The sequence below is a fragment of the Scophthalmus maximus genome, chromosome 12 (assembly GCF_022379125.1).
Source record: "Scophthalmus maximus strain ysfricsl-2021 chromosome 12, ASM2237912v1, whole genome shotgun sequence".
Lineage (NCBI taxonomy): Eukaryota > Metazoa > Chordata > Actinopteri > Pleuronectiformes > Scophthalmidae > Scophthalmus > Scophthalmus maximus.
The window spans coordinates 3,915,368-3,935,766 of NC_061526.1; the positions used below are offsets into that span (position 1 = coordinate 3,915,368).

A 20,399-nucleotide genomic window follows, 5' to 3' on the forward strand; every position below is an offset into this window, starting at 1 on the left:
GGTGACAGCGCTAACCACTACACCACCGTGCAGCCCATCATGTACAATATTTGTTCAGTATGATTGCATCTAATCAAAATTCATAAACTTCTCAGTCTTCTTGTATTTCACTCTGCTCCATTTCATTTCACTTATTTATTTTTCGTAACTTACTGTCACACTAGTTGAACTAACAATTCATTCACATAAATGGAATGCACCTGTCCTTGCTCCACATGAAAAAATAAGGGAGTGTACCAAGCTACTATGCCAAGGAACTTGGAACAATTTGAAAGCTCACAGATTATATTTCGTTATTTGCATCATGAAGGTGTCACAACACAACATTTCTGACAAACGTGTCACCAGACATTCACGTCATAACCTCTAGTCCATTCCAATATATAAAGGCCTAAATAGATGTGAAATGTCACAGGAGGTGGCAGAAGGCTTGCAGTGTTTCATAGGTGAACTCTAGAGCAAAAAAAAAGAGGAATTATCTTTTCATCTTGTATCTATCAATTTTGGGGGTAAGCATGTGTCTATGTACCTGTGATCTATAATAATAATCGGCGTGTGTGTGTGTGTGTGTGTGTGTGTGTGTGTGTGTGTGTTTTACTTTATTTGCTTTACTAATACATTTGATTATTTTCCCCAAATCCCAAGATGTAACATTTATAATGTTCATTATGAATTATCACTTAAAATTACATATTATATCATGCTTACAATGATAGTTATTTACAACTTAAATCATGAATCTTTATTTTCAAATGTTTTAAAGTATATATTCACTGGTTTCTCTATGGCTCATTTTCTTTCTCAATTAAATTTTTTATATTCAAATTTTATAATAAATTCAGACAATAAGTCAAGTATCTGTTTTGGTTAGGGGTTGAGGTTAGGTCTCAGTTTTTCAGATGTCCTTGAGTAACCACTGTAACCAGTATAAAGATAATTGATTGAATGTTCTGCTGAGAGGATCAAAAGTAACATTTCAAAACTTCATCAGCATGTCCTAGTTATTCAGAAAAAAATGAGCAATTACTCAACAGTACAATCATGTTTTCTAAATTTTATCAACATCATTATGCTCATTGCCACTACTGTGATGCGAAGCCTTACACATCAAGTAATAGTCAGAAATTGTATTCATTTATTTATAGCGGGGTTGGGCCTTTCAACAGAATCCAAAAATAAATGAATAAATAAATACAATATTAATGATATTTACTATAAAATATAAATCAAAAAATATTGATCATTTTAATACTGATGTGGCAACTACAACTGGCCTGACAAAGAACTTCTCAGGAGACAAAGTTTAAGTTGTGTCACAGTTTGCGCTTGATTTACAGTACAGTCTTTATTAACTAATTGCTGCAGAATGGCTTTCTAATCTTATTCTGTTTAGCAGTTTTAGCAATGAAGTAATCAAATGAAAGGGTTGTGTCTATGTTAAAAGTACCATGAATGATATATCGTAAAAGTACTCCTATAATGATTTCTGTCATATAAAGATTGAATACAAATTCATTGATCTGCTTTTTTACAACCATAGTTTCAAATAGAATTGCTGAAAAACATAAACTATTCACGCTATATTCAGATTAATGGAAATTAAGTATGTAAGCGAAATGTTGTGTTGGATTGTATGCTCATTCCACATTAACATTGTACACTAAGTACTGATTTAAGTAATGTTGATTTCAACTATAGAACAAAAATATTTTCACAATCTTAATCTGTCTTGTTTGATTTTTGCAGATTCATTGACAAGATGGGGAAAAGACGGATCATATCCTTTTTCCTGATTCTAATAGGTAATCTAAGTGATGTTGAACTAATTGCCTTTAAATTGTCTTGAAACACGTAGGAATAAGAAGTAAGAGGATTAACAGAATATGACATTGAGATCTTGGCTACACTTCATCAAATGTTTCTTAGACAAGAACACATCACATTCCTTTATCAAATATTTTGGATAAAATGATTAATAAGGGTGCATACATTTCAATAATGTAGCAATTACATTTTTTTGTTGGTGTATGATTAACCCATAGTTTAGATAAATTCCACCAATGAAGTACTGTAATGTTTAAATCTTGTATTTCTAGTTACTATGGTTGCAACTACAACTGTTGCTCCTACAACAACAACTCCTGCCCCGACAACAACAACTGCTGCACCAACAACAACAACTACAGCAGCAACTACAACAACTGCTGCTCCAAAAACAACTGAAGCAGCAACTACAACAACGACTGCTGTTCCTCCTACAACAACAACTACGGCAGCAACTACAACAACTGCTGCTCCTACAACAACAACTACTGCCCCGACAACAACAACTGCTGCCCCGACAACAACAAGTGTTGCTCCTACTACAACAACTGCTGCTCCGACAACAACACCTGTTGCTCCGACAACAACAACTAGTGCCCCCACAACAACAACTATAGCAGCAGCTACAACAACTGCTGCTCCAACAACAACTACAGCAGCAACTACAACAACTGCTGCCATGACAACAACAAAAACTGCTGCTCCAACAACAACTACAACAACTGCTGCTCCAACAACAACTACAGCAGCAACTACAACAACTGCTCCAACAACAACTACAACAACTACTGCCCCGACAACAACTACTGTTGCTCCGACAACAACAACTACTGCCCCGACAACAACTTTTGCTCCTACAACAACAACTGCTGCACCAACAACAACAACTACGGCAGGAACTACAACAACTGCTACTCCAACAACAACTACAGCAGCAATTACAATGACTACTGCCCCTCCAACAACAACTACAGCCGCTTCAACAACTGTTGCTCCTACAACAACAACTACTGCCCCGACAACAACAACTGCTGCCCCGACACCCACAACTACGGCAGCAACTACAACTGCTTCTCCAGCAACAACGTTTGCTCTGACAACAACAACTACAGCCGCGACAACAACAACTATGGCAGCAACTACAACAACTGTGGCTCTTACAACAACAACTGCCCCAACAACAACTGCTGCCCCGACAACAACGACTGCTGCTCCAACAACATCTACAGCAGCAACTACAACAACTGCTGCTCAAACAACAACTACGGCAGCAACTGCAACAACTGCTGCTCCAACAACAACTACAGCAGCAACTACAACAACTGCCCCGATAACAACAACTGTTGCTTCGTCAACAACAACTGCTGCCCCGACAACAACAACAACGGCAGCAACTACAGCAACTGTTGCTCCGACAACAACAACAGCAGCAACTACAACAACTGTTGCTCCCACAACAACAACTGTTGCTCCGACAAAAACAAGTCCTGCCCCGACAACAACAACTACGGCAGCATCTACAACAACTACTGCTCCAACCACAACTACAGCAGCCACTACAACAACTAATGCCCCGACAACAACAACTCCTGCCCCCACAACAACAACAACAACTGCTCCAACAACAACTACGGCAGCAATTACAACAACTGCTGCAGTAACAACAACAACTGTTGCTCCGACAACAACAACTGCTGCCCCTACAACAACAACAATGGCAGCAACTACAACAACTGTTGCTCCGACAACAACAACAGCAGCAACTACAACAACTGTTGCTCCCACAACAACAACTGTTGCTCCGACAACAACACGTCCTGCCCCAACAACAACAACGGCAGCAATTACAACTGCTGCTCTAACAACAACAACTGTAGCTCCGACAACAACAACTGCTGCCCCGACGACAACAACAATGGCAGCAACTACAACAACTGTTGCTCCGACAACAACAACTCCTGCCCCGACAACAACAACTACGGCAGCAACTACAACAACTGCTGCTCCAACAACAACTACAGCAGCCACTTCAACAACTGTTGCTCCGACAACCACTGTTGCTCCGACAACAACAACTGCTGTCCCGACAACAACAACAACTGCTGCTCCAACAACAATTACGGCAGCAACTACAACAACTGTTGCTCCGACAACAACAACTCCTGCCCCGACAACAACACCTACGGCAGCAACTACAACAACTGCTGCTCCAACAACAACTACAGCAGCCACTTCAACAACTGTTGCTCCGACAACCACTGTTGCTCCGACAACAACAACTGCTGCCCCAACAACAACAACTGCTGCCCCGACAACAACAACAACTGCTGCTCCAACAATAATTACGGCAGCAACTACAACAACTGTTGCTCCGACAACAACAACTGCTGCCCCTACAACAACAACAATGGCAGCAACTACAACAACTGTTGCTCCGACAACAACAACAGCAGCAACTACAACAACTGTTGCTCCCACAACAACAACTGTTGCTCCGACAACAACAAGTCCTGCCCCGACAACAACAACTACGGCAGCATCTACAACAACTGTTGCTCCGACAACAACAACTCCTGCCCCGACAACAACAACTACGGCAGCAACTACAACAACTGCTGCTCCAACAACAACTACAGCAGCCACTTCAACAACTGTTTCTCAGACAACCACTGTTGCTCCGACAACAACAACTGCTGCCCCGACAACAACAACTCATGCCCCGACAACAACAACTACGGCAGCAACTACAACAACTCCTGCCCCGACAACAACAACTGTTGCTCCGACAACAACAACTTCTGCCCCGACAACAACAACTGCGGCAGCAACTACAACGACTGTTGCTCCCACAACAACAACAGTTGCTCTGACAACAACGACTCCTGCCCCGACAACAACAACTACGGCAGCAACTACAACAACTCCTACCCTGACAACAACAACTACGGCAGCAACTAGAACAACTGCTGCTCCAACAACACCTACAGCAGCCACTACAACAACTAATGCCCCGACAAAAACAACTGCTGCCCCGACAACAACAACAACTACTGCTCCAACAACAACTACGGCAGCAATTACAACAACTGCTGCAGTAACAACAACAACTGTTGCTCCGACAACAACAACTGCTGCCCCTACAACAACAACAATGGCAGCAACTACAACAACTGTTGCTCCGACAACAACAACAGCAGCAACTACAACAACTGTTGCTCCCACAACAACAACTGTTGTTCCGACAACAACAAGTCCTGCCCCGACAACAACAACGGCAGCAATTACAACAACTGCTGCTCTAACAACAACAACTGTAGCTCCGACAACAACAACTGCTGCCCCGACAACAACAACAATGGCAGCAACTACAACAACTGTTGCTCTGACAACAACAACTCCTGCCCCGACAACAACAACTACGGCAGCAACTACAACAACTGCTGCTCCAACAACAACTACAGCAGCCACTTCAACAACTGTTGCTCCGACAACCACTGTTGCTCCGACAACAACAACTGCTGTCCCGACAACAACAACAACTGCTGCTCCAACAACAATTACGGCAGCAACTACAACAACTGTTGCTCCAACAACAACAACTGTTGCTCCGACAACAACAACTGCTGCCCCTACAACAACAACAATGGCAGCAACTACAACAACTGTTGCTCCGACAACAACAACAGCAGCAACTACAACAACTGTTGCTCCCACAACAACAACTGTTGCTCCGACAACAACAAGTCCTGCCCCGACAACAACAACTACGGCAGCATCTACAACAATTACTGCTCCAACCACAACTACAGCAGCCACTACAACAACTAATGCCCTGACAACAACAACTCCTGCCCCCACAACAACAACAACGGCTGCTCCAGCAACAACTACAGCAGCAATTACAACAACTGCTGCTCCCACAACAACAACTGTTGCTCCGACAACAGCAACCCCTGCTCCGACAACAACAACTACGGTAGCAACTACAACAGCTGCTACTCCAACAACAATAACTTTTGCTCCTACAACAACTACATCTGGAACTACAACTGCTGCTCCAGCAACAACAACTGTTGCTCCGATAACAACAACTGCTGCCCCGACAACAACAACAACTGCTGCTCCAACAACAACTACGGCAGCAACTATAACAACTGCTGCTCCAACAACAACAACTGTTGCTCCGACAACAACAACTCCTGCCCAGACAACAACAACTACGGCAGCAGCTACAACAACTGCTGCTCCAACAACAACTGCTGCTCCAACAACAACAACGGCAGCAACTACAACAACTGCTGCTCCAACAACAACAACTGCTGCTCCAACAACAACAACTGTTGCTCCGACAACAACAACTGCTGCCCTGACAACAACAACTGAGGCAGCAACTACAACAACTGCTAATCCAACAACAACTGCTGCTCCAGCAACAACTACGGCAGCAACTACAACAACTGGTGCTCCAACAACAACTACAGCAGCCACTACAACAACTACTGCCCCGACAACAACAACTGCTGCCCCGACCACAACAACCACGGCAGCAACTACAACAACTGCTACTGCAACAACAACAACTCCTGCCCCGACATCAACAACAACTGCTGCTCCAACAACAACAACTACAGCAGCAACTTCAACAACATCTGCTCCAACAACAACTACAGCAGCCCCTACAACAACTACTCCCCGACAACAACAACTGTTGCTCCTACAACAACAACTACTGCCCCGACAACAACAACTATGGCAGCCACTACAACAACTGCTACTTTGACCACAACTACTGACCCGACAACAACAACTGCTGCTCCAACAACAACAACTGGTGTTCCTCCTACAATTACAACTACACCATCAACTACATCAACTTCTGCTCCAACAACAACGACGGCAGCATCTACAACAACTGCTGTTCCAACAACAACAACTGTTGCTCTGACAACAACAACTCCTGCCCCGACAACAACAACTACGGCAACAACTAGAACAACTGTTGCTCCTACAACAACAACTGCTGCTCCGACAACAACAACTGCTGCCCTGACAACAACAGGAACGGCAGCAACAACAACAACTGCTAATCCAACAACAACTGCTGCTCCAGCAACATCTACGATAGCAACTACAACAACTGGTGCTCCAACAACAACTACAGCAGCCACTACAACAACTACTGCCCCGACAACAACAACTGCTGCCCCGACCACAACAACCACGGCAGCAACTACAACAACTGCTACTGCAACAACAACAACTCCTGCCCCGACATCAACAACAACTGCTGCTCCAACAACAAGAACTACAGCAGCAACTTCAACAACATCTGCTCCAACAACAACTACAGCAGCCCCTACAACAACTACTCCCCCGACAACAACAACTGTTGCTCCTACAACAACAACTACTGCCCTGACAACAACAACTATGGCAGCCACTACAACAACTGCTACTTTGACCACAACTACTGACCCGACAACAACAACTGCTGCTCCAACAACAACAACTGGTGTTCCTCCTACAATTACAACTACACCATCAACTACAACAACTGCTGTTCCAACAACAACAACTGTTGCTCTGACAACAACAACTCCTGCCCCGACAACAACAACTACGGCAACAACTACAACAACTGCTGCTCCAACAACAACTACAACAGTTACTACAACAACTACTGCCCCAACAACAACAACTGTTGCTCCTACAACAACAACTACTGCCCCAACAACAACAACCATTGCTCCTACAACAACAACTACTGCCCCAACAACAACAACCGTTTCTCCTACAACAACAACTACTGCCCAACTCCTCACTGAGGCAACAACCAACTTGACTCCTGAACATGTTTATTCCATCCAAGCTGACCTGCCAGACGAGCCATATACAGCTGATCTTGATGACCGAACCAGCAGTCGATACAAAAATCTTGAAAAACGACTTGTAGGGCCAGTGAGTAAACTTTCATATTGCATTAACTTTATTTGACCCTGTCAGAAACCACAAATATTTTTAGCTGAAAAATTATTTTTCAACAAAATGGCATTTACTTTTTTAAATGAATTTGATGAAAAACTTGTTTGAAAGCTAACCAGGGTCTAAATGTTGCTTCCTTTTTGCAGTGTAATAAAATATACAAACGGAAATATCCTGTCACCTTTTCTCACTGCAAAGTGAAGAGTTTCAGGTAAAAACATCTTTCTGCTTCTCTGATTTTGTATTATGTTCAGGGCTGATAACTTGCAGTGTTGAAAGTGCCATGTGCAAATCACCCATTTGGATGAATTAACAATCATCTGATATTGTTAGTTGACACTTGTTTCTTTTGGTTTCATGATGTAGACCTGTTTCTGCCCAAAAACGAGCAAACGGAACTGAAGCAGAATTGGGGGTTGTGTTCTTAAACACTGTTCCCATTTTAAAACTCCCAACGGAGAACAATGTTGCTCAAGTCTTAATAGACAATGTAAATAATTCCAACAACACATTCAACGTGACCATAAATACTGGGACAATCCAAGTAATATGTAAGTAAACCCAACAGCATTTTCTTTCACTACCTGGCAAATCTACCCATACAATAGTAATCTGCCATGGTGCAAGAGACTTTCATTGGGTGGCATTGATATCATTTAATACTAATCTAGTATTCAAAACATGTGTTACAGCAAGTCCAGTTGGAAGTACTAATGCAACTGCTGCAACAACCGTTGCTCCTACAACAACAACTACTGCCCCAACAACAACAACCGTTTCTCCTACAACAACAACTACTGCCCAACTCCTCACTGAGGCAACAACCAACTTGACTCCTGAACATGTTTATTCCATCCAAGCTGACCTGCCAGACGAGCCATATACAGCTGATCTTGATGACCGAACCAGCAGTCGATACAAAAATCTTGAAAAACGACTTGTAGGGCCAGTGAGTAAACTTTCATATTGCATTAACTTTATTTGACCCTGTCAGAAACCACAAATATTTTTAGCTGAAAAATTATTTTTCAACAAAATGGCATTTACTTTTTTAAATGAATTTGATGAAAAACTTGTTTGAAAGCTAACCAGGGTCTAAATGTTGCTTCCTTTTTGCAGTGTAATAAAATATACAAACGGAAATATCCTGTCACCTTTTCTCACTGCAAAGTGAAGAGTTTCAGGTAAAAACATCTTTCTGCTTCTCTGATTTTGTATTATGTTCAGGGCTGATAACTTGCAGTGTTGAAAGTGCCATGTGCAAATCACCCATTTGGATGAATTAACAATCATCTGATATTGTTAGTTGACACTTGTTTCTTTTGGTTTCATGATGTAGACCTGTTTCTGCCCAAAAACGAGCAAACGGAACTGAAGCAGAATTGGGGGTTGTGTTCTTAAACACTGTTCCCATTTTAAAACTCCCAACGGAGAACAATGTTGCTCAAGTCTTAATAGACAATGTAAATAATTCCAACAACACATTCAACGTGACCATAAATACTGGGACAATCCAAGTAATATGTAAGTAAACCCAACAGCATTTTCTTTCACTACCTGGCAAATCTACCCATACAATAGTAATCTGCCAAGGTGCAAGAGACTTTTATTGGGTGGCATTGATGTTAATTAATACTAATCTAGCATTCAAAACATGTGTTACAGCAAGTCCAGTTGGAAGTACTAATGCAACTGCTGCAACAACCGTTGCTCCTACAACAACAACTACTGCCCCAACAACAACAACCGTTGCTCCTACAACAACAACTACTGCCCAACTCCTCACTGAGGCAACAACCAACTTGACAGCTGAACATGTTTATACCATCCAAGCTGACCTGCCAGACGAGCCATATACAGCTGATCTTGATGACCGAACCAGCAGTCAATACAAAAATCTTGAAAAACGACTTGTAGGGCCAGTGAGTAAACTTTCATATTGCATTAATTTTATTTGACCCTGTCAGAAACCACAAATATTTTTAGCTGAAAAATTATTTTTCAACAAAATGGCATTTACTTTTTTTAAATGAATTTGATGAAAAACTTGTTTGAAAGCTAACCAGGGTCTAAATGTTGCTTCCTTTTTGCAGTGTAATAAAATATACAAACGGAAATATCCTGTCACCTTTTCTCACTGCAAAGTGAAGAGTTTCAGGTAAAAACATCTTTCTGCTTCTCTGATTTTGTTTTATGTTCAGGGCTGATAACTTGCAGTGTTGAAAGTGCCATGTGCAAATCACCCATTTGGATGAATTAACAATCATCTGATATTGTTAGTTGACACTTGTTTCTTTTGGTTTCATGATGTAGACCTGTTTCTGCCCAAAAACGAGCAAACGGAACTGAAGCAGAATTGGGGGTTGTGTTCTTAAACACTGTTCCCATTTTAAAACTCCCAACGGAGAACAATGTTGCTCAAGTCTTAATAGTCAATGTAAATAATTCCAACAACACATTCAACGTGACCATAAATACTGGGACAATCCAAGTAATATGTAAGTAAACCCAACAGCATTTTCTTTCACTACCTGGCAAATCTACCCATACAATAGTAATCTGCCATGGTGCAAGAGACTTTCATTGGGTGGCATTGATATTATTTAATACTAATCTAGTATTCAAAACATGTGTTACAGCAAGTCCAGTTGGAAGTACTAATGCAACTGCTGCAACAACCGTTGCTCCTACAACAACAACTACTGCCCCAACAACAACAACCGTTTCTCCTACAACAACAACTACTGCCCAACTCCTCACTGAGGCAACAACCAACTTGACTCCTGAACATGTTTATTCCATCCAAGCTGACCTGCCAGACGAGCCATATACAGCTGATCTTGATGACCGAACCAGCAGTCGATACAAAAATCTTGAAAAACGACTTGTAGGGCCAGTGAGTAAACTTTCATATTGCATTAACTTTATTTGACCCTGTCAGAAACCACAAATATTTTTAGCTGAAAAATTATTTTTCAACAAAATGGCATTTACTTTTTTAAATGAATTTGATGAAAAACTTGTTTGAAAGCTAACCAGGGTCTAAATGTTGCTTCCTTTTTGCAGTGTAATAAAATATACAAACGGAAATATCCTGTCACCTTTTCTCACTGCAAAGTGAAGAGTTTCAGGTAAAAACATCTTTCTGCTTCTCTGATTTTGTATTATGTTCAGGGCTGATAACTTGGAGTGTTGAAAGTGCCATGTGCAAATCACCCATTTGGATGAATTAACAATCATCTGATATTGTTAGTTGACACTTGTTTCTTTTGGTTTCATGATGTAGACCTGTTTCTGCCCAAAAACGAGCAAACGGAACTGAAGCAGAATTGGGGGTTGTGTTCTTAAACACTGTTCCCATTTTAAAACTCCCAACGGAGAACAATGTTGCTCAAGTCTTAATAGACAATGTAAATAATTCCAACAACACATTCAACGTGACCATAAATACTGGGACAATCCAAGTAATATGTAAGTAAACCCAACAGCATTTTCTTTCACTACCTGGCAAATCTACCCATACAATAGTAATCTGCCATGGTGCAAGAGACTTTCATTGGGTGGCATTGATATTATTTAATACTAATCTAGTATTCAAAACATGTGTTACAGCAAGTCCAGTTGGAAGTACTAATGCAACTGCTGCAACAACCGTTGCTCCTACAACAACTACTGCCCCAACAACAACAACCGTTTCTCCTACAACAACAACTACTGCCCAACTCCTCACTGAGGCAACAACCAACTTGACTGCTGAACATGTTTATTCCATCCAAGCTGACCTGCCAGACGAGCCATATACAGCTGATCTTGATGACCGAACCAGCAGTCGATACAAAAATCTTGAAAAACGACTTGTAGGCCCAGTGAGTAAACTTTCATATTGCATTAACTTTATTTGACCCTTTCAGAAACCACAAATATTTTTAGCTGAAAAATTATTTTTCAACAAAATGGCATTTACTTTTTTAAATGAATTTGATGAAAAACTTGTTTGAAAGCTAACCAGGGTCTAAATGTTGCTTCCTTTTTGCAGTGTAATAAAATATACAAACGGAAATATCCTGTCACCTTTTCTCACTGCAAAGTGAAGAGTTTCAGGTAAAAACATCTTTCTCCTTCTCTGATTTTGTTTTATGTTCAGGGCTGATAACTTGCAGTGTTGAAAGTGCCATGTGCAAATCACCCATTTGGATGAATTAACAATCATCTGATATTGTTAGTTGACACTTGTTTCTTTTGGTTTCATGATGTAGACCTGTTTCTGCCCAAAAACGAGCAAACGGAACTGAAGCAGAATTGGGGGTTGTGTTCTTAAACACTGTTCCCATTTTAAAACTCCCAACGGAGAACAATGTTGCTCAAGTCTTAATAGAAAATGTAAATAATTCCAACAACACATTCAACGTGACCATAAATACTGGGACAATTCAAGTAATAGGTAAGTAAACTCAACAGCATTCTCTTTTGCTACCTGGCAAATCTACCCATACAATAGTAATCTGCCAAGGTGCAAAAGACTTTCATTGGGTGGCACTAATATTAATTAATACTAATCTAGTATTTAAAACATGTGTTACAGCAAGTCCAGTTGGAAGTACTAATGCAACTGCTGCAACAACAACCGCTGTACCTATAACTGCTGCACCTGCAACTGCTGCACCTGCAACTGTAGCACCTGCAACCGCTGCACCTGCAACTGTAGCACCTGCAACCGCTGCACCTGCAACCGCTGCACCTGTAACTGTAGAACTCACAACAAGACTGGTGGTTTTCAGATCTGTTCTAGACACATTTACAGATGACTTGTTGGACACATCATCTGCTGCTTTTAAAAGTAGAGCTTCTAATATAAAGAGACAGGTAAGTCGCACCTTAAAATATACAACCTGTGCATACACCTTATTGTATTATCTATTGTGTTATTTTATCAAACAGACAGCCACATATGAAATAAAACTAACTACAGTGTGTTTTCTGTTTCTGCAGCTTGAACCTCGCTATCAAAAAGAATTCCCCTTTTCCTTCAAGTCCTTGGACGTTGTGGAATTCAGGTAATATATAACATAACTTATTTTGTCAACATATTGTTACATTTTCAGTATAGTGCCCTGAATCTCATATTCCATTCTATATTTTTTGTTGCTCCTTCTGCAGAAGTGGATCAATCTACAACAACGTGCGTCTTATCTTCCAAGGCCCATCTGTTCCTAGTAGAACTGAGATTGCAAATGTTTTGCTGAATGCAGCTTCAAGCGTCACCAACTTCGACATTGAAGGCAGCTCCATCACTGTGGATGGCATATGTAAGAAATATTGAGTGCAACTTGATTAGAAAAATTGAAAGGCTGAAAAAATGATTTATTTAACTAATGTTTTGATTTCTTTTCTTTTCATTTACAGCTTCAAGTGGAGTAAGCCAAAAGATCAGTCTCGTCACTGCATCCTGTCTGGTGCTGTTGTCATTGCTACTGTCAAGCCAGCAATAGCATCTGTGTTGATTGCCTTTGGAATTGCCATTAGAACATGCTTTCTGGAAGGAAAAGGGATTTTATTCTCAGAAAAATATGAAGATTAGTGAATGACTTTCAATGTTGTATGGCTTTGGATGAACTCGCCATCAAATTCAAACCAGACACATCAGTGACAGTGGATTAGGTATGTCTGTGGAACTGAACACGTTTCTGGGTGGGGACGTCCAGGATCCTGGACAGAATGACAGACAACTTTAAGCTCCTGGTCCATTGAAACAACATAACAACACTATCTATGAACCACTGTGCTGTCTAAACATATTGTACTGTTGCACTGTTAATGTTAAAATGTATTTTGCTTTACTGAGCACTGTGGTATAGCGATATTTAACTGCGTTATAGTAACTCATTTCTTGTTTAAACCATTCTGTAGTTTTCAAATGCATGTAAAATTAATATTGAGATCTGTGTCTTAAATGAATTGAAGGAACACATGCAGGTCATAGTGGGCTTTACACTCCAATCTCATAGGATTGTCAAAGGTTGTGGTGTCTATGATACATACACGGTATGTAAAAAAAAATTGCCTTTCATACAAAATGTATCATGCATAACTGTATTCTGTGAGATTCCTAAATGATCAGAATACAAAATATTTAAAGTTGAAATTCAATTTGTCTCGTGATGTTTTGCCGTTTTGGTGGGAAAGGAGAAAGAGGAAACGTTAACTACATAACCAAGCCTTAATATAAAGCTGTACAAGGAAAACCACTGTATCTGCAACTGACCCTTTGCACATTTTCAGTGAGTTTGGGAATTTTAGTTTTACAGTTTAAAAGAAAAATCACAGAACTGCTTATTACATCTGACATTTGATAGATTCAATATTAAATGTGTCCAGTCTAAGCCAAGATAAGGAAGTGAAGAAGGTTTTCAAACAATATAGAGCTTTATTTTACGACAAAAAAGCATTGCCCCAGAACAAAGCACCGCTAATGATTTAAATATAGAAAAAAATATGAAAATATCCAAATGATGAAAGTCTGTCTTTCCTTTTTGCGTCTCATCTTGACATGTTTGACCGCGGTCTCGAGTGAATATTGATAATGATGACGGAAGTCACCATTCACCGACAGAAAATAGTCGGTTTTGGCTTCGCTAAGAATCCCTTTTCTAGGAAAACACAAAATAGTATTTTTTTTTTTTTCTGATTCTAGCCTCTTCAATATGAATATGCTTTGGGAGGGTTAGTACAGTAGGTATCTGGGTTTGGAGCAGTTGCTGATATTGAAACATTTTTAAAGAGCTCGTCATAGGGATGTGTAGCATATTTTTATTATTATTATTATTATTATTCCTATTATTACACGACAATCCGTTTCGTTCCTGAACGCTTTTTCCCATCGTCGCTCTCGCGATGACCTCGATAGAGTCAAAAAAATAATAATAAAAAAAAAAATTCAGTAACACAGACCGGAAGAGGAAAACACATGGATTAGTGTGTTCACAACTCCCGTCGTCCCGGGCGCAACCCGCCATCAACCCGCCCGCCGAGACGGACCGACGCGGTGCGCGCGTGCAGGCTGAGAGGCCGCCCTCGCACGCAACGTGGGCGCTTTGAATCGCAGGCTTCAGGCTTCCCGTCGCATCGCCGACGAGTCGTCACCGCGGGGCCCGCAGCCGTGTGACCACTGTCGCGTTGCGTCGCGGCGCAGGGGCCTAGGGGCCAGCCCGCCATTTGTGCGAGTGGGACGGGGGGGGGGGAGACAGATGGCGCGTCAGAGCCGGGCCGCAGCGCGACGCTGCTGACGCCGACTGCCGACCGATGAGTGGCAGTCGGTGAAATAAAATAAAACGGCCGCTCCCGACTGCAGCGCGGTACACTTACCAAACCCGACTGTGCCTCAGTGACTGGGGAGGGGGAGGGGGGCTCATCACGTCGACGCGCGCGCAACAATCGACTTAATCTCCTCCGACGCGCCAGCCGAGCTCGATTGGGGACAATGGTCGACAACCGCTACGCCACGGCGCTGGTCATCGCCTGCGTGCTGAGCACGCTGGCCACCGTGTATCTGTCGGTCGCCGTCGGCACGCAGCACTGGTACGAGTACAGCAGCCCCGCCGTGCGCGGCGAGGCCAACGTGTCGGAGGTGCGCGCCCTGTACGAGGAGTTCGTGGACGGCGAGTTCGACGAGAAGACCTACAGCGACACCCTGTTCCGCCTCAACGGCACCGTGGGCCTCTGGTGGCGCTGCGTGCGCGTGCCGCGCCACGCGCACTGGAGCAGGGAGCCAGGTACGTGTGTGCGTGTGTGACCTCGTCCGCCGCGGAGATGCTGAGCGCAGCCACGCGGGCCCCACCTCAAAGTCGGTGGGCGGCGCCAGGTGTGGCTCGCTCAACAGGCAGCATCGAATTGAGGGGGCGCCCCGCCCCTCCAATGGGAGCCCCCGCCCCCCCTGAAAAAAATTATATATATATATATATATATATATATATATATATATATATATATATATATATATATATATATATATATATATATATATATATATTTACATATGATGCCAAGCAGAAGTAATTTATGGTCATTTTCCATATGTACCTTATTCCTCATTCCCGTGTGAAAGATTGTGGATGAAACGTGATTGGTGAAACCAAATCCTAACGAGCCCTAACCTGTTGGGAATCTGTGTAGCGAACCGGAAGTCTCCTCAATATTGAGCCTATTATAATAAATACTTCTGCCTAAGACATCCACGGCCTCCATCTTCCTGAATCAGCATCCACTCCATCAATTGTTCCACTTCCACCTTTTCCCATCGACTATTCCTTGACTTAGATGGAAAATGTCATTGGGTCAGGGAAAGGTGTAAAGGAGGACTCATAGGAATTAGGAATTACCATGGTCCTGTCCACTGATATTTATCCACATGACCACCGTATGCCATGAGAAGGAAATTCTTCATAGGCAACGGTAACTGACATGATGACTTGCGTCCCTTCTCTGTCATATTCATGCTCTTCTTCTTTGGATTGAATCCTTTACGTTCGTGCATGGCGCGTCACGTTAAATATAGTAAAGTCCAGTGTATCCTATGCGAAAGGAGATAGGAAAGAAGCATTGCAGGCACCTTTCCTAAGCATTTAGAGAATCCGAACAGCTCTTGTCATGACTTCCGGATCATGTCTGGATTTAGGAAACGTCCTTACCCCGTTCCCCTGGTAGCGATCCCCAGTGATAGAAATAGGAAGTGGGAAATGGGAAAACCTCGATCTTGCAAGAGAAAAATAATCCCGTAGATGAAGGGGGAAAAAAGCTGGTGAGGAAGGAGAGTCATAGAAAAAAGAGATTAGACGACCGCGCGCCTTGGACGGGCATCGCCCCACGGAGAGAGCTCTGGGATTAGAGAGGCTTAAAAAAATGACATACAATGTGCCTCCTTTCTACTAGATCAATAAGTCATACAACCGGCCTACTTATTAATACCACCGGACGTTTAACTCAAGGTTATTTGTTCGGATTGGGATTTTAACAGTATTTTTCTGCTTTGGACAGTAGCCAGGCTGCTGGAATTGACTTAGCCATGATGCAAACTGCCGCCAGTGAACACTAGGAGCCAAAAAAAGGAAGTAGGAGCTTCAGTGTACATACTTGTTGGATGTCTGCCCAATATTCAAACCCAATTTAATTGATTGATCAACCAGTCATTGGAGCTCTAGAGTACTAGTTGGTAAATTACCGTGTACTGTATACCGGGAGTCAATAGGTCCCCAACAAGAACTTTTTGACCCAGGGTCCCTGGTGTGGGTTAGTTTAATCTGGCCATGTTCATGATCTATTGATTTAGCAGATGCATGAGATATCCTTGCTCCTATTTTTTTTTTTTTTTTTTGCTATGTGAAATTATAACGCCTCTGTTCTTTTTTTTGAAAAGTTAATGTTATTTTTCATTTTGTTGGTGGAGTTGAAGATTTTACATTGGGACTCATTGAACAAAACATTTTTGATGCTTTTGAAGATATATGTCCAAACGAACAAGGTCTCTGCAAATTGCTTTTTACTCATCTTCTGAAATCAATAGCCACCGATTTCTCCATCAAATGTAAAAAAAATAAATTTAAAAAAACTATGTATAAATGGACTGTGTCATGCAACTTGTCTAATGCATGCTTGCACGCTTCAACAACCTCTTTCAGATGCCAAAACGTTGCTGGAGTGTCGAAGCTTCTCTCTACCCCAGCAGTTCACTCCCAAGTACAAAGAACCAGGGAACCACAACAGCGGAGAGGACATGGTGCGCACCTGTAAGTTCACTCGCCGCAGATTGACTCATATTTACACGGTGCACTTTGCATGAAGCCATAAGCTCTAAACTTGCACCACATTCAGCTCCTTCTCTCTCTGCGGAGTGCATTAGTTATGACCAATATGTGATGCTGAATAATAGAAGGTTGCAAAAGAAGGTGGGTAAGCGAAGGCCTCAGTTACCGTGATGCTCACTGACTCATGGTTTTCTGTGTCTGCATGTTAAGACCTGTGGAGGTGTCAGTTTGTGCTGCCACTTGTGTCCCTGGGCCTTGTGGTTTTGGCGGGCCTGACTGGATTCGTTGCCTGCCTCTGTCAAAGCCTCACCCCTACCCTTGGCATAGGAGTACTTCACCTGCTGGCTGGTAAGACGTGCTCAGTCGCAAAGCAGTGAACAATTGATTGGTCGACACGAAGTCATTCAAAAGCTTTACATAGTTTTGCGCTTTGACTGCATCTGAGAAACCCTAAGTTGCTGACGTCGTCGTCGTCGCCTGTGCTTCAACCATACAGTCAAAGTTATTAGTCCATGTCTCTAAAAGTAATATTAGCAATATAAAAGCATGTTCACAATCAAACACATGTCCAAAAGAGAATTTGTTATGTTTTATTCGAAATCATTCATTCATTAACATACGGTAAATCAAAAGAGTGGGATGAAAGTAACTATTTCCCCTAAATTTCCTAATTTATTCCCTTAAAGGAGACAGATGCCACTTTTTCAGTCTCCCCTTTCCTCTAGTGCGTTATATAGGGTTTTTTTGTGTATGTAAAAGGTCTTCAAAGTTTAAAAGCCGAAAGTCCGCGGTAGAAGGGACCTGCTTCCTCTGATAGACCAAAATCATTTGGATGGTGTCTGTGCTACATTTGACAGTAATTCACCCATTGGACTGTAAAATACTGTGTTTTAGGCCAAGACGGTGTACCAACAAGATCAACAATGCCCAACCTAGAAAAAAAAATTAATGGGCTCCAGTGATTGGAGTGATTGGCACTATTCCATGGTGCGAGTCAGAGCATCTGTCAACACACTTTGATTTAGTCCTGTGGCCAGCCACAGCCAAACTGCTGTTTCAGTTCACTCTTGGGTTCACTCCCATCTCGAACAACCTGGTCTCTGGGTGCAGCAGGCTGCAAAAAAGCTCATAAAAACTGACTCCACTCCACCTGCAGGCACCAAACAGCCGACTTGAAGTCAGCAACTAGCGGGTGAACGCAGTGGAGCACTCCTCAGCTTAACTCCAAGATGCTTCTTTCTTCACTTCAGAGAGTCAAGTTGGTCAATAAATCAGTTGAGGCACTTTTGATCACCTTTGAATCAACAATGAATGAACAATAATTGCCTTTAAGTACAGTGTCTGAACAGTCAAATCATAAACCTTGAACCTTGTCTTATATTTTAACACGTCACAGTTAGAAATGCACAGGTCTGATAGACTAAATGAAATTGATGGTTGCTTCAGCTTTCAGGATCCTGATATTATGCATGCTGGCACACTGTGGTTGTTAATCTTGTGATTTTCCTACGAAGTCAAATGATACCAACTATACCAGTGTATTTTAATTGGTTTCTGCATGAACACCCACAGAAAACCTGTTTAGCCTGGAAATGCTCTCACAGCTGAATACGTGTTCTGTGCCCCGCAGGCCTCTGCACCTTAGCCACAGTGTGCTGCTACCTGGCAGGGATGGACCTGCTGCACAGGGTGTCCATGCTCCCTGATAAGGTGGATGGCTCTCTGGGCTGGTCCCTCTACCTGGCCCTCATTTCCTCGCCGCTCCACATGATGGCCGCCGCGCTGCTGGTGTGGGCAGCGCGCAGCCACAGTCAGAATTACTACCGCATGACTGCATACCGCGTGGCATAGACTCAGATCTCTGCTCCCCGTCGGAAGTCCTGCCCTCCTCGGACGGCAAGATGCATTTTCTGTTCTCAGAGGAACGGGATGTGGGTTAATCTGTGTGCACCTCTGATGGAATAAAGTGCATGTGCGCTATAGTGATGACCCTATCTGCTGCATTAAAAGACCATATTTGTATCTCTCAGATTTGAAAAAAGTTCAACCAGAAAGATGTGTATAGTACAGCATAGGCTTGGTTAAGAGTGACTAGAGAGAGAGTAAATAAACACACATTCATTTGAATTAAATTTACACTGCATTGACATGAGAAAATGGCTGAATTAGAAGATAATTGCAGTTTTTGTTCATAGTTGATAGGCCATCATTTACTGCCAAGATCCAGTAGTCACCCGGTTAAGTGCAGTCTTTTAAGGAATGCAGGTACATCACATTAAAAAACAAGCTTGAAAGGGCAATGAAGAGGCAGTCAACACGTGTTTGGTCCCCTGTACAATTTTATCTTAGTAGAAAGCACCAAATTCTGGCAACATAAGTTTTCCTCACGAGCGTAATGGGGGTATACCTGAAGACATTAGTATTTTTTACAGCTCTTTAATGGGCAGGTCTGTCTCAAGTTGATGTCCAATTGCATGCATCTTGTATGATTTCCTCCCACTAAAAAAAACAGTATACCATATATTATAAACATTTATATAGATATATATTAGTATGTGGTATCAAAATGGGATATAACTATGGGTCATTGACCTCTTGGGGTAGAAATGTTCAGGCCTGCTGACACTTGTTCACCCAGAATAAAAGTTGGGTGCGGTGAAGTTTCTCCTTTGTGTTTTTGTCATCTAAAAAAATGTAGAGGTGTTCTGGACGCACCCTGAGCACGTCTCTGCATCACTGCAGCAGGCCTAACAATAGAAAAAATATTTATTTTGATGATGCACAAAAACCGCCTCC

The 20,399-nt window shown here is 42.2% G+C and overlaps 2 protein-coding genes and 1 long non-coding RNA gene across 3 annotated transcripts; all 3 read left to right on the forward strand.

Moving 5' to 3' along the window:
- Positions 1–418: 418 nt before the first annotated feature.
- On the forward strand, positions 419–2,236 carry LOC124850856. The gene is made up of 3 exons (XR_007031910.1): positions 419–509; positions 1,747–1,802; positions 2,097–2,236. It is a non-coding gene; the product is annotated as an uncharacterized LOC124850856 (long non-coding RNA).
- On the forward strand, positions 2,237–7,422 carry LOC124850862 (mucin-5AC-like; the record flags this gene model as incomplete). Its single annotated transcript, XM_047336358.1, has 5 exons — positions 2,237–2,689; positions 3,803–4,615; positions 5,237–5,567; positions 6,270–6,471; positions 6,993–7,422. Coding segments are annotated over 5 exons (2,229 nt in total), but the record flags the coding sequence as incomplete, so codon positions are not given.
- A 7,325-nt stretch (positions 7,423–14,747) lies between these two features.
- LOC118286746 (claudin domain-containing protein 1-like) lies at positions 14,748–20,263 on the forward strand. The gene is made up of 4 exons (XM_035611430.2): positions 14,748–15,575; positions 17,478–17,585; positions 17,814–17,951; positions 19,234–20,263. The coding sequence occupies exons 1-4, from the start codon at positions 15,284–15,286 to the stop codon at positions 19,452–19,454; spliced, it is 759 nt and encodes a 252-aa protein (XP_035467323.1). The 5' UTR covers positions 14,748–15,283; the 3' UTR covers positions 19,455–20,263.
- The last annotated feature ends 136 nt before the right edge of the window (positions 20,264–20,399 follow it).